At 40.7% G+C, this 15,781-nt stretch overlaps 1 protein-coding gene across 1 annotated transcript; it reads left to right on the plus strand.

The window, feature by feature from the left end:
* Positions 1–11,291: 11,291 nt before the first annotated feature.
* LOC140227794 (uncharacterized) lies at positions 11,292–14,174 on the plus strand. Its single transcript, XM_072308221.1, has 3 exons — positions 11,292–11,379; positions 12,201–12,298; positions 13,246–14,174. Exons 1-3 carry the CDS (start codon positions 11,292–11,294, stop codon positions 14,032–14,034), a joined length of 975 nt encoding a protein of 324 aa, XP_072164322.1. The 3' UTR covers positions 14,035–14,174.
* Positions 14,175–15,781: the final 1,607 nt, after the last annotated feature.

The following is a 15,781-nucleotide window of genomic DNA, read 5'->3' on the forward strand; positions in this document are numbered from 1 at the left end:
TGGGTGTGCTTCTGCACCCACACATCAACACAACAGCATCACGCACCTGCTGCTACACAAAAGTGGAGTGTAACTGTTGCAACGTCAACGATACTGTAATGTTGGCTAATGTTCACGGTCATTATGTACCGTACGCATATCCCTATAGGTGTCTCTATCATGAAGAGAGCTCCCACAACACACGTTAGTACTGGTGCTGGCAAGAGACACGAGCACGTTTAAATAAGTTTCTATTCTTCTTTCGACTCGTGAACGGTAAGATTCTACTTGCTTGTTTCTGATCCTTTTAGGGGAATTTGAAACTAGTATAAACTTCTTCCCCCCGCCCCCAGAAATTTTAGACTCCTGACTCGATTGCGCTAGCATGGCTAGTGGGACATCACTCTTGCTGTCTGCGCCTGCACTGCGGCTCAGCACTGCATGCAGCACTCGGTCCCCTGCGCGCAGCACTCGGTCCCCTGCGCCTGCGGCGTGGAATGCGTGGAGCAACGTGCAACAGCATGAGTGATGCCCGACTACTACTCCGAACGTTAGACTCAACTAAAATTGTAATACTAAAATGTAAATTACTAATACTCTCTAAATACTCACCACAGCTCGACTAGCTTAATTTTTGGCAAGAAATAGTTGTTTGTGCTACCGTGCATACTTCTATACCTCGGAAGAACATTGAAATAGTGGCGGGGTGCATTTCTACATTAATGAATCATGATGATTGATGTCAATCCTCATGATCCTGGGGCTGGGATAATCAGGATAGTGTCAGTTTAAATAGGCTTCACTAAATAATAAGCTGTAGAAAGTCTAGTGAAGAACCTAACTAAGACAAGAGTACATGGATGATGGCAGAGTATCAGATGATATGGCGTTAACTATACACAGCCCTATTGCTGTACACAAGTGTCATGACGGCCATACGGCGCATGGGGACGCCGTGCAAAGCATGGCGTCTGGTCGGGCTGATGTGGTGTTATGGTCTTTGCATTGAATGTTGTGAGAAGGGCCTAGGAAAACCTTAACTTGTTGGATGTCGCCCCTTTACAACTACAGCCAGCCATGCCAGTAGGTAAGGGCAGAAATGGAGAGGCACTGAGAATGCAGTTTTGACTTTTGTATGGTTGGGGCACCACCTATCGACAGGGCACCTTCCCATCGGCACCCTGCGTGGTGCGTATTATCATGGCTGTTTGCGTATAGAACGAAAAGGTACGCGCGGGATTAGGTGTCATTAGCTATAAAGACAATAAAAACGAAGAAACGAAAATCAAACTCAAACAAACCAAGCTAAAAATTACACATCCGCTCAGTAACGACGCATGGCTGTGAAATTCACGTGTATTACCTATGGCCTGTGAAATTCACATGTATTACCTATGCAGTGAAATTCATGTGTATACCTATGGAGAGGAGGGGTGCCGATTGCAAGGTTCCCTTTTTAGCTGCGCGAAGAAAACGAAACGCACGCACTAAAATTGCGCTATTTTAAAACGGAGATTCATAATCAACGAGACGGTCACGACATTCAAAACTGCAGTATTTATGGCATATTTGAGGTAAGAATTAGGCGGATTTGTGTTATATTTTTAGAATAAACAAGCTACAGATCCTTAGGGTGACGATACGTGGTACCCCCAACCCTACTCATTTTTTACCTTTGGTGGCTTTGCCTGTATAATGTACCCGAGGCTCTGAAAGAATGCTGTCAAGTGTTGTCACAGCGGTTGAGTTTAAGGCTTCCACATCTAATGATTAGTTCTTGCTCTTGCTCTCATCTTTTTAATTTCTGTCAATTTTTTTTTTTTTTTTTTGGGGGGGGGGGGGGGCGGGGGGTTATTTTCTGGCTGTTGGTCTGGCTCACTTCTGTGCTCTCAGCGTGCAGCATTACTAAGTTAACATGTGTACCTGGAACTGAAACATTGGTTTACCTATACTCGGTCCAGCCTGGTCTTGAAAGTGATTACTGAGGGGGTATTGACCACATTCTCTGGCAGAGAATTCCATTAATTTATTATTTGGTGGCTGAAGGTTTCCTGTCTTTGCTTGGTCTTGAATGCCACAACAAACTGAAAAACCAGCTCCAACCCTCGGGCTTGGGAGGATGCCCATGCCCAGAGGCCTGAGGGGGAGTATGGAACTGCGCATAGGCCATGAAGCACCAAATGGAGTTAAACATATAAAGTTAAATCAACATTGTGCAAGAAATTTAGACTTGGTAGAGTTGAATTGATACTTTGAAGGGAGCTTTCACAGAGTTAAAGTGGCCTTGCTTAAATAGTTTGTACAACCTACCATCTCATTTCTTTGTGTTTCGCTTTAACAACACACTTCGGCTGTTCTTCTCTCTCCCTGCATTGTGTTGCAAAGGAGCTTTAGATTATGTGAGGACGCCGCCTGTAAAATGGCACCCATTATTCCATCAAGTATCTCTCCGCTTCTCGAATTTGAGTTGATACTAAAATGACCCAGAACTGACTGAAAACTCAGAAGACGCAAGATCAATGTTGATATTCAAAGTGATTTTGCGCATGCGCAGAACATTGTTTTTTTTTTTCCTCCGAACGTTGACAATGCGAAAATCTAAAGCTCTTTATCATTGATTTGTGGATGACTGAGCAAATGTTCAGGAAATATGTGTGGAACTGCTAGCAACATGTGATCTTGTGATTTGCATTGTGACGAACAAAATCAGAATTCTGAATTCAGGTTTGAAATCTATGAATTTCTGTAAACTGCTAGTTATTGACCTTGTTGCTTTTGTGCCAGATATTAGAAATGTCAAAAAAAAAAAAGAAGAAGAAGAATAAAACAGTACTCATAGAAATTTCTTACCGGGCAGAACTCAGAAAGGAAGCTAAGCAGAAAAACTGGACAGTCCAGAAAAGAGTAAAGAATGTACAGAATTTTTGTTCATTCACTGTACTGCCCTCTCTAGGTAAGAGTTTTGTTGCAGAACTTTGGTAATGAATGAAGCAATAATAGCAGAAAAACAATTTCACAAATGTTTACTCTGCCCGTGAAAATGTGTAAACTTAGAAAAGGTATGGGTATGAAAACAATATTGCACAATTCAAAGACAAGGGCATCACCCCCATCCTGGAATTGAGGTGGCCGTGAAACCTTCGAGGACGCGTTCTCGATTTTGGCATTGGACATGCTGGGGAACTTGGAGCATGCCAGTTTCTGCAAATGACATCATCACGTCACAGTCCACCGTTCAGAACATGAAATCTAAAATTGGTCTGATGAGAGCTTTGTGGATTCTCACTTTTAACGTTCTCGTGATGTTTTGGTTTGACCATATTGTTCCTTTGAGCCTGATCTAACATTGGACGTAGGCCTGAGAGTGGGAGAGGCATCGAGAGGGGGTGAGAAAAGAGAGGGATGAAGGAAAATGAATCTGAGATGTTTTGTGGTACCCCAATGATCTCTTTGACTGTAATTGTAATTGGGGGCGCTGTGGCATAGTGGATAAGACTCCCGACTCCCGATCGGAGGACCCGAGTTCGAATCCCTCCCAGTGCTTATGTCCTTGGACAAGATGTTTTTACCCACCATGTCCCTCTTGACCCAGGTGTATAAATGGGTACTGTACCTGGCAACGCTAGGGTAATAATAATGGCAGGGCCTTCTGGTAGAGCAGTGGCAACATTGAAGAGGCTACCCTGGGTAAATAAGACCCCCTAGGGCTATAATGTGTTACATTTCTATGGGAAGTATACATTCACTTGACTTATTACTGACATTTAATGCAAATATTATTGTCCATGCTGTCTGGAAGAGGTAGTTCATTTCTTCTTTCAATAACAAATAAGTATGTTGTTTTGTGAAACGCTTTGTTATTTTCCTAATATTGTACTCCTATGGTGGGTCCCAATTTGTCACCTAGAGTTCTCATCCTGAGACTCAGTCACATGAAATTGATTAAAGGGGATGGCTAGTAACCGATCAGTGGGAATGCTGAGGGATGATTGTTCCAATCCTTGTGGGATTCATTTAAGAGTACATTATATATCTACTGTTGTGTGAAAATTATTTGCTTCAGAACCGTCTCATATTCAAGTAATGTGTAGATTAATGCCCCGTCACTGACCAGGCACGCTAACCTGGAAACATTAAACTGCACGTTACTTGAATATGAGACCATTCTGAAGCAAATAATTTTCACACAACAATAGATATATAATGTACTCTTAAATGAATCCCACAAGGATTGGAACAATCATCCTCCAGCATTCCCACTGATTCCCACTGATCAGTTACTTGCCATCCCCTTTAAAACTTGAAACATTTATACCTCAAAATTAAACTGGTTGTTTCACCTACCTTTCTTTACTCCCCCATTTGTGGAAGGATTTGTGGGAAACTTCCCCATCTAAGGGTGTGTTTTGCCACTCTGAGATATAGATAATAGATTACTGTGTATTTCATGCTGAATATTTTGTGAAGATTTTATTTTTGTGAATTTCGCGAGTTGGGTTTCTGTTGGTGAATTTAAAAGCACAAGAAAATATTAGTTCATACCCTGACATATGTACATGATGTGTGCTCATTTCTCAGTTTAGTACTGTACCTCACAATCGTGAATTTAACCACTTGTGAAAACATTGGGAAGTCCCGATTCGCGAAAAATTAGACTTGCGAAATATATGGCATACATATATACAGTTGGTGACACGACATTTGCTCCTGCGACAATTACTCTGGTCTTCTTTTCTTAAGGACTTAGGATTAGGGTTTGGGTTTAGATCAGGTTTTAGGTTTGGTTTGATGTGAGGATTAAGGTTATGTGTGTGGGTAGAATTTATGTTTAGCTCAGCATGGAGATATTTCATGGAAGCAAATGTTGCAGTCGAGCAAATGCCATGGAACTAGATTACTTACACTACATAGTTTTGTACTGTATGTTTGGAAGGGAGAAGACAGAAGTTGATTGTGAAAGTTTGACAGAGTTTAGCCAGTTTTGTCAAGTGGCAATACAGTTTTCTCTTGGGTACAGAGTAGTGTGCATACACATGTTGCATAAACTCTATGTATTCATAATGCTTCAGTTGGTCATATATGTCTATGAGCTTGTATTGACTCATGATTTTCTGGTGGTGCGTAATTTATTGTACGTCCTCCACAGTCAGAAATAAAAGAGAGGAAAACTGATGAACAAAAAGAGATACTGTAAGGGTTACTCATACAAAGAACCATATTGTCCATGTGACAGCCTGCTGTAGCACATGTATCACTTTATTATCTATCCCACTTGAAGTCTTGATTCAAAGTCACTGCATTAGGACCTGTGCTTAGATTGCTTGGTTTTGACCAAAACAGACCAACTCTCTATTCCTCTATCACTTAAGAGGACAGTTAGGCCTTTAAAAGCAATGCAGTCTTTATCTACAAAGGCTGACTATAAATGGATACTTACTGGTCTTCTCAGAGAACCTTTAGAGGAAGGTGAAGATAGGAACAACAGATAGATAGGGGGAGAGAGAGTTAGTGAGAACCATACTCAATACTTGGTACAAAAGGAAGCTGATTTCGATGTCAATTAAAGTTGCCATTTCTACTTCACAGCAAAGCATGTATTGACATAGTCACTTTGTCTGAAAGCGCCTGCCAGCAAAGGATAGACAATTTTTACCCCTGTGGCTGGCATAAAAAAAGGTGTAAAGGGTGTCTTTTTTGCTCTCCTGTGTTAAAGGTGAAAGTGTTTTGAACAATAGCACCTCTGGGATGAAAACCATGAAGTACCCATTGTACTGCAGTCCAGTCAATCACCAGAATCCTCAAGCCTCTTATTTAATCCCTGTTTAATCCTGGCAAGCCATGTCACAGGGAATATGCAAGCTGGCCAGTGGGCGGTGGTGCATGCAGGCAATCATCCAGCCTGATGTTGGTGGCAGGATTCACATGGGTTTTTTTCGGCGAATTATTTTTCTCAACCAAGCTGACTTGAAAGATAAACGAGATCAAAGCAACAGTGTCTGTTTACATTTTCATCATTAAAGTGAATGATAAATGAGAAGGTTATGAATTGTTGAAGTTGATGTAATTTTTACAATATACCGGTAGCAATATCAGTCATAATTGCATAATGAATGCAAAGTAGCCTTCATGTGATGATTGCATCACATTGAGTCTCCTGTTTCAGCAAGTGAAATAAAATGTAACATTTTCTTTTCCTCAGTTGTAACAATCTTAGCTATCTCCCACTTCGAAGTTATCATTAAATCATCAGATCTGTGGGAAATGTTTTGCAAGTGATGTACAAGTACTAATGTCTCAGACTTGAATTTATGTGGAATGGGGATGTTGTGAGGTTTTGTGTTCAAAACTATTGAGAGAGTTGGGAGGCAATTATGGCATCTTCGCCTCAGCATTACTGTTTGCTGGAAACATGCCAGACTTGAGGAATGTATAATTATACCTTTTGTGTGTGTGTGTGTGTGTGTGTGTGTGTGTGTGTGTGTGTTATTTTTAATGTAACGTTCACTGTTCTGTAGGATTTTACTCTCTCTCTCTCTCTCTTATTTATCTATTCAACAAGGAGATTCACTTTAGATTGATAGACAGAATTCTAACAGTCATTAGAACCATGTGATATGCATTTTTTATATAAAAAACAAAACAAAAGCTACCTATGGTATATAAAGACATTTTGGCCAAAAAAAAAAAAGCACATACAGTGTAGATTACAAAAGGACACACATTACACGGACTCAGTATTCAGCATGACATTCTACACTTACTGTGAATTTTCTATGTGCTTTCTGCCTTCCAACAAATTACAGTGGAAATGAGGGTGTGTGGGGGGGGGGGGGAATGGGAGAAGGAAGAGGAAAAAGATTCTCAGTAGAAGTTATCAGGACCACATAGTGTAAGAGTGCAGAGACACTGTTTATGCGCCGCAGACAGGCAAGCTTTTGGGATGCATGCATCTTCATCTCGCTAGAATCCTGGAGGCAGGATGCTAATGAATTGGTCAGATGCTGTACCCCTACTCGGCAAGCTTTCATCCTGTAATTGGGGTGCGGGGATGTACATACATAATCAGGGGAGGCCTTGGAAGCAGCTCCAATTGGAAAAGGGGTCCCCGACTGGGGGCTGGTCTGCCCCATACATTTCTGAGTCGTGCTTCGTATGCAACATGGAAATTTGGTACTTGTAGTCAGGAAATGCAGTTAAATCAGCCCCTTAATGTCCCGTGAAGTTAATGGCGATTGGACATACATCACACATGAAGCCTCATGCATTAGCCAGACTGCGCTCTTTGACTGTCCCCGACTGTAATGAGGGTCTCGTCTGCGATGAGGTTATTAAGTCAGCTTTATTAACCATGCTTTACAGTTTACTACGCACTTAACAGCTATTTGGTAGAGCCTGTTATAATTTGTGTGTATAGCAAAATTTGCTAGTCGTGTTCGTAAATTCCTATAGAAATACTCAGATTTTAATAGTGCCATGGTACCTTTATTTCCACACAACCAAAAAAGGGGAGAGAAAAATGAAAGAGAATGATTTTTTTTTAAACTGAATGCAGCTTCTTGTCGTACAATATTTTTGTGTTGTTGTTTTAGTTCTATTCAGCTTATGAGGCAGAGTCTGAAATCAGAGGTATAGTGGCATATTCCTGCCTCACTGCTGATTGTAAAGGCATCACAAAATGAGCTAGAGATGATCTGTGGCCCGTGGTAATGCGTCATGCTGTGTTGCCAAGCAAAGCTTTCTGTTCTCAGACCACTCAACTGAGTCCATGGTCGGTAAATAAACTTTAAAGCACACTTTCCCATCATGTAAAATCTGTGTATGGAGCTGACAGTGGTTACAAACTCAGTGGACGAATCTAGCCAGTTTTTTCTTTTTAATTACATGTTTGATGCAATGCATTGTATTGCAATTTCAGTGAGTCATTGTTTTTGTAATTGTTTAAAATGATTTTTTTTGTTGTTGTTGTCTATATCACTTAATAGAGTAAATTTTCTTCTTCTATGACATTGCCTATGGACAATACAGGAATGCGAGAATTCAGAGCTTAATCTGATTTCAGACTTCTTTACTCTGCCCAAAACCCACTTTTCAGACTTTTATTTTCCAGTTCAAGTCATTGAAATGTTCACTGTTTAATGCACTTCAGACTTTAAAAAAAAATAAGTTTCAGATTTTTTTTTTACAAGTACCTCATACTCGTAATATAATTGGGTTCTGTACCAGGATAATGTGACTGCTGTCTCAATATTCTGATGAAGCTCTAATATGTACTGAAATTTGAGCTTGAATTATGTGTAATTGAGCAGCTAGCTGAGATGCAACAGAAGTTTGAAGATATTTTGTTGAATACATGTGTTTGTGATGTGATTTCATAATTCAGCAAGAATTGTCATTTTTGGAGAGTGGTCAGTTGCTAAATTGATCTGGTAATAGTGGGAGGGAAAAACTTGTGTACAGTCAAACCTGCCTTAGCGGCCACCTGTCTATAGCGACCACCTGTCTATAGCGGCCACTGAAAAATACCCCTGAGAGAAAAGCACTGTTAAAGACCCTGTGTATAGCGGCCACCTGTCTAATGCGGACAACGGGCACAAATTTTGTTTCCTGCGGTAGATTTTAACCTGTCTATAGCGGCCAAAAACGCAATGGAGCCGTAGCCGAGTTGATAATTTAGCGTGTTTTTCTGCTTTGTAGCCGTGCGGGCAACGTTCACTGATCGCCACAGCTGCATTCATCCCTCATTCAGTCATAATAATGCACCAGTGTTAAGCTTTCTTCACGACAATACACATACTTCTTTGCAACAATTACATATTACACCTATGGTTAAATGCATGAAACACACGGTGTGTGCATACGTACACACATACATGTACATATTGTTAAGGATACAGTGATGATACATGTACATGTACGCAGTGCACACAAAGTAAATTGTATATCCTGTCTATAGCGGCCACCTGTCTGTAACGGCCACTTTTTCCGTCTCCCTTGGGTGGCCGCTGTAGACAGGTTTGACTGTATTTATTTATTTATTTTTTTTTTTTTTGGTCATTATCAAGGGGGAGAAAATTGTTTTGTTCATTACCAAACCATTTGTCACAAAATGATTCAAATCTTTTAGGTATGAACAGGCGCGGTGGAGCACCCCAATTATCTCGCAGAAATCCATCGGCAGCCGAGCCTCATTTGCATAAAGTAAACAACATGTACTCGCGTATTTGAGAAAAAGTAAACAACTTCTAAAGCTAATAACAATTTAAGGAAACCTATTTTCGAATTAAAATTGAGTTAGTTTGAATTTGAAAACATGTCCGAATATGCACATATAACATATTAAAGGATTTGACAATGATAAAATGTGAAATTTTAGCGAAAACCTGGCGAGCAAATTTACCAAAAATATGCCTCAAAAATCATCCTAAAATTCACGAAGTGTGATTGTGGAACCAAAGCGCCATTCAAACAAAGTACACCGAAATTCATTTATCTGCTTGCATTTTAAATTTCATACCGTAATATTCCCGGCCATGGTTGTGTCGGAAAAAACAGAAGGTGATGTCAAAAATGACACGAACGCAAAGCGTACAGGTCGGTCCCATGTATATATAATCGTGTCACTGGATAGTGTTGCATGTCACAGCACACACAACGCATTGCTGCATGCAGCGTGCGCGGCAGCAGCTCAGCAGTCACCGCCGTGTGACACTCAGCAAAACTGACTGCGTCACATGCAAACCAACAATGAGCACGAAATCCTGAATCTCACGTACCACGCATGCCCAATATTACGGGAAAAAAAATGACGTCATTTTCAATTGTTTCGCTGACCACAATTTTCTATTCCAAACCCTGTAGAAACAAGTTGATTTCTCAAAAAGTACAGGTGGAACCAAGTGAAAACTTCCACCATATATGGATTGAGGCCTGATGAACTTATGTTGCCAATTTCGGACACATTGGAGCCCGGCCATAGTCCAGTCGGAAAAAAAACAGAGAGCATGTTTTGTGAGAGGTGATTTTCAAAACACTTTAATATCTCAAGTTCTAGTGCAGCAAATTTCATAATTTTTCATCAAAAGGAAGGTTTTTAAAAACTTAGATAGTGTGGGAAGTTTGAGTTTACTAGCGGCACTCATAGCGGCACAAGGAATAGGTAAAGATGTGACTTTTTCATGCACACAGTTTCGGGCAGCCGTGGATGCCCGTTGGAAATTCAAATAGAACGGGGCGATAATGAGATGCAAATTGGGGTGCTCCACCGCGCCTGTGAATGTGTAGACAGCTCACATTTGAATTTGCTTACTTGTGAGTTCTTAAAAGCTGTGAAGAACTCGCAAAGTGTGTGATATGACTGCATGTATTTTTCTCCTGCAATGAATACCTGTGGAGGCAGGGTGCACTGAGCTTGGAATGAGACACTTGTTGAATTTGACCTTTGACACATCTCTTTTTCAATCTCTGTTGTCAAGTATTTTTCTTCCTGTGAGGGTGTAATTCATCACTGCCGGCTTTTTTGTGAGCAGTCAAAAGATGTGTGATTTATTGGAGCTGCAACAACCGTCAAAGGAGCCATTGAATACTTAGTCCTGGCTCAGGTGTCAGCTTTTGCTTGGGATGAATTCTCCCCATGATATTTGATTTGAGATGAAGTGTGCCCTTTGACCTCGTCAAAATGGGTCTGAATCGCTGAATGCCAGTATCATTTTCTGTACCCTGCCATAAATCCAAAAATCACAAAAAAACACCTCCTTTATTGAATTACTTTAAGGTAAACATTTATGCTCATTCTCGATAATTATGAGACAATTTGTGAGCCAAATGTCTACAAAGCAGTGATTACTTTTGCAATGTGGCAGCTAGAAGTGCTCTTCCTCGAAGGTCAAGTGGCCATTGACATGTCACATTTGGCAACAAAGAAAATTAGATAAGAATAATGTCCTCATATGACACCAAAGTTGAGATACAGACTCATACACATTAAATGAAACATGAAAAAGTATATGAAAACTCAAAAGATTTGTGGAAAATGTAACTTGAACCTTTGTTTGATGATGAATAGCAACAACTTGGTCCTTACATTAAGGTATGATCCTGGGTCTCTCATTTTTCATGCAATGTCTGTGTGTGGGTGTTTTTTCCCCTGCGGGGATAAATAGAATATAATTTGATCCCCTTCTTCTCTGCCCCTGATTCAGACAAGTGATCACTTCGTCTGTCATCGCCAGGCTAACCAGGTATTCCCTAGCACTCCCTCTAGGATTGATGAGGTCGCCACGGTAACAGGCAGTATGTGACGTCACCCATCACCAATGGGGCAGGTGTGCCCGCAGAGCGCTCCGTCCCACGTACACTACGCACCGACAAAATGTCAGGGCGTGTCCACCTCCAGGATCACAGGTAACGCTGGATATCCACTTGTTGGGGATTTATTAGTGTGTTTCAACAATTCTGCAAAATTTTTGTTCTGCAAAGGGCAATATGGAAGAATGATAAGTGAAATACTGTTATGTGAGGCTCCTTTAGGTCTCAAAACTGCTGGAAAGAATGAGAAGGATGTTTAGAAAGACCTCATATAATTTGAATTCTCATTTCTTGAATTTCATTTGGACCTGCAGTTCATTGTGTTGCACATATGCAAGGGCTAATAATTATGTGTCTGTATTGAATCACTATTTGAATGAAAAACATTATCAGAAGAATTTGTATGCAGGATTCTTTTTTTTTCTCGTTTAATTTGACAATTTTGATCAGTTTTCAATAGAATTTTAATTAAAAGAGTGTTGATATGGAAATGATGATCCTCTGGGTACTGGTATAAAAATGTTTCAAAATAAAGCAAGAAATTTGTCAAGTTGATTTTCCTGTTTGTTCAAAAACACTATTGTAGTCTCATCATAGTTTGCACGATAGATGAAATGAAGAACCCTGCAATACATTTGTAAAGTCTTTCCTATCTTGCTGTACTGTAAACATGGAACATATTGTACTGTGGAAATTTCATGGATTTTGTACTGAGATAAACTGTGTTGAAATAAAAGATATTTTGAGATTCAAGATTATGTACAAAGATACTCTTGGCTGCAAATTTATGTAGAAGTAAATTTCATTGAAATCAGCTCGGGGTGAAAAAAATTATATGAGCAAAAAGTTTCCAGTCTTACAATATTTGCTTCCATCTCCTCCTCTACCCCTCCCCCCTCCCATGCCTCCTACCCCAGAGAGGAGCAAACTGCAGACCAGTCAACCCCAGGGAGACTCAAAAGTGACATCCCGTGGGGCCCTATGCACTCAAGATGACATCAGGCGCTCTCTTAGGGTAGAGTATGAGAAGGAATCATGTTTTTAAAGTAGCGCCAACACATACACATGCACACATTTGCATAGTGTGCACACATGTGCAAATGTGCAAACACAGAAGTACGGCATATGTGATTTGATACTATTTAAAAATGCTCTTTCTCATGAAAAAGTGTGTCTTGAAAAATGAGAGACACATGATGCAAATATGAAGGACAGTTTATGATTTGGTCACAGTACTAGTGCACTTTAAGATGATTGAGACCTCAGTGATATGAACAGTTGTGGATTTGTAAAAGAAGTTGAGTATATAGTATTATTTAATCCAGCTTGAAATGAATACCACATACCTATGTAAAGATGATACCTGGTCATATTGAAAGTGTGCAATAGATGTGGGAGTATTATTACCTCCGCCAAGGGAGAAGGTTATGTTTTCATTGCCGTTTGTTTGTCTGTGTGCAAAATAACTCAAAGAGTAGTTAATGGATTTGGATGAAACTTACAGGAAAGGTTGAGAATGACACAAGTAACAGATGATTAAATTTTGGTAGTGATCTGGGGATTTTTATGGAATTTATGAAGGATTTTTAATATTTTGACAGGAAGGGTCAATGAACCTGGGAGTTCAGGCTGCACGTATTTGAGGTTTACATGCCCACACTAAAGTGCGTGCTCTAGTTTCTGCTAAGGCGAGGCGCATTGCGCAGCTGGAAGTTTATGATGTAACAATCTTTGAAATCCTGGTTGATAGGCTTTGTTATGAGCTTTGAGTACAGTACCACAGGTTTCTGGTCCATGAAGTTTGTGTTCTGACCTTCTCAAAGGAGCATGAATCTCTCTGTGTCATGTCTTTCCATGCCCAACAATACATCTTAAATGACCATCTGTGTAATATGTCTTTAAACTGTAATGTCACATGTCTTTTCTTCTTTTTTTTTATATTGGTAAATATATCTCTTTCAGAAGGATAATACATCAGAGCCATCACAGACCAGGTCAGTGGGCACACAGCACAGCAATAAGCACCGTCAGCATTCTCACAGAAGTAGTGGCTCCTCCTCGGGCCCGCGTGAGGAACGCAGGCACGCGAGCCGATCCTCTCTGAGGGACAGGACGAAGGGGGAGGAGATTGAGCAGCCCCTCATAGACCAGAAGCGTCAGACTTGGCGCCAGCAGCACTGGGACGGGCAGCGGGAGTTGGTCTCCCTGGCTGTGCAGAGGGACAGCTCCCAGGGTGGCAGCAATTACCTCCTGAGGGTGGAGCAGCATCAGCAAACCCAAGTCGGGGCGGGGCTCCAACCAGGTGGGGAGTGGCTGAGACACGACCCCCAGCGGAAGGACGAAAAGTGTCATCGTCATCGTCATCACTATCATCGTCCGGATCATTGTCATCGCCAGGACCAGCAGGATCAGAGTGTAGCCGTGCCGCGAGAGCGGAAGATCGAGGGGAAAGCAAAAGGCAGAGAGTTGGGAATTGGGAAGAGGACTGCAGCCATTGCACAGAGTGAGTACCTCACACAGAACGCACACAACGCAAAGATCAGTGCAAAGAGAACCCAGCTGCCGAATAGCAATCTGAGCACCGCTACGCCCGGCAAGCCGGAAAGAGATGCAGCTCGGGGGAGGATGCCCCCTTCGCCTCGCAGCTCCTTGCGGGACAAGAAGCGTATTGGGGGGGCAGGGAATGGGAAGGCCCCTGAATTCAGTTTGAGCGGGGACCCTGTGTATGCCCTCCCACCTCTGGTGAAGTGAAGAATGTGTTCCTGCCTAGCTATCACCTTCACTTTATGTTACAAATTGGAGTAATGATGAACATACAGTCATCACAAGCATCAAGCAGTTTTGTTCTTGATTCTCTTCTATTATTGGCATAAAATCTTGAGCATTTGATTAGGGACACCCAGGGAGTGACAAAACCCTGAGCTGTGACATTGTATAGCGCCATCTTGTGTTTGGAAGCTGTATACCTACACACCACTCTATCACAGAGGCCAAATTTGAGCTGTCAGCCATAATGATCCCAATGCCAATTCATCCCTTGTGTGACATGTTAACTGTAATTAAAACAATGATTTTCTTCATCATTAAAATCATAAAATTTGTATTGTTTTTTGCAAAAATATCATTATGATTTCGGACAGTGATTCAGAAAAAGATTACTTTAAGCAACAAACTCGGCCCTCGGTTACGTATTTTCATGTGTGAACTGATAATGCATAGTGCCGTGGTAGGGGCGGTGGTGCTGCTGCTGTACTGTACATGCATGCACTGCCTATGCCACCAGTAAAGTGGCAGGATGTTAGCTTCATATTTACCAAGGTATTTGTTAACGCAATCAGAGAGAGAGAGAGAAAAATTATCAAATTATGGGATTTATGTAATGTATCAGCATTCATTTATTATCGCTGTGTGAAGATCACTAACACAGCAAAGACCACTCGCGTAAAGCGCTGAAAAACTTTGTCCGTCCATTTTATTTTTATTTTTTTGGTAACCTAGGGTAAAGCACAAAAGAACATAAATGATACAACAAAATGACAGTTTTATTTGGTTCAACAAGATACCAAATACCACATCATTTGTTGTACGTGTCATTAAAAGCTTTGACAGTTGTGAATTTTTCATTCACCGAACCTCGACCAAAGATGGCGGTAGAACATCAGAGTAGTCTTTACCCAAGTCTTTGATAATTGCTTGTCACTGGGAGGTAATGTAGATCACATTTCTTTTCTTTTTTTAGATGGTGGTGGTAATTTAACAGAAAACAAAAATGCAGACAGAAAGATAAGGAACAAACAAAAAACACACAAACAAATAAACAAAAGGAATCTTCTGTTTGAAAAGCATTGAAGTAATCACCGAAACTCTGAATGTTGATATTCTTCAAACCACTTTGGCAGTCTGTGTTAGAAGTACAAATGAAAAAGTCGTGTCCAAATCACTTAAATAATAGTCTATGCATTTTTCTACACCTATACCCTCAGCCCTCTTTGAGATCAGTATGCAGGTATTTTTATTGTGATATGCTGGCTGCTTTATTACTTCCATTGTGAAGTTATTTTCTGAAAGAAGGGAAAATGCAAGGCCCTGGGTTCTGTACTGGTTCTTGTTTTACATTGATATCAGTATTTCTGTAAATAATGTGATATATTTGTTGATATTCACTATTTATTAAGCACACAAGAGATTCCAGGAAGCTTTGGACATAGCTCTACTCATGTTAAGAAGCAGCAAAAGTACCAGTACCTGACTACTGTTTTTGTTATAATGAAGTCTTTTTCGAGTGCCACTGACAAAGAAAACAAAAGAAATGTGCTCCGTTATAATGAAATGCGGATCGCTTCCGAAAATACGTAGCAGAACAAGCATTTATAGCGTCTATGCATGGGCGAATGCTTCACATCACCGTGTGTTCGCTCCATGTGTCCCGCACAGTTTCCGAGGTGAACTTGCGTTATTGTAATACAATAATCTGAAATTAAACAAGGTTCGTTTTATT

The sequence above is a fragment of the Diadema setosum genome, chromosome 1, assembly GCF_964275005.1.
Source record: "Diadema setosum chromosome 1, eeDiaSeto1, whole genome shotgun sequence".
Taxonomy (NCBI): domain Eukaryota; kingdom Metazoa; phylum Echinodermata; class Echinoidea; order Diadematoida; family Diadematidae; genus Diadema; species Diadema setosum.

Coding starts and splice junctions, on each gene's coding strand:
- LOC140227794 (XM_072308221.1), top strand. CDS start 11,292: ATGGGGCAGGTGTGCCCGCAGAGCGCTCCGTCCCACGTACACTACGCA. Junction 11,380..12,200: donor GTCCACCTCCAGGATCACAG/GTAACGCTGGAT, acceptor CTCCTACCCCAG/AGAGGAGCAAACTGCAGACC. Junction 12,299..13,245: donor ACATCAGGCGCTCTCTTAGG/GTAGAGTATGAG, acceptor TATCTCTTTCAG/AAGGATAATACATCAGAGCC.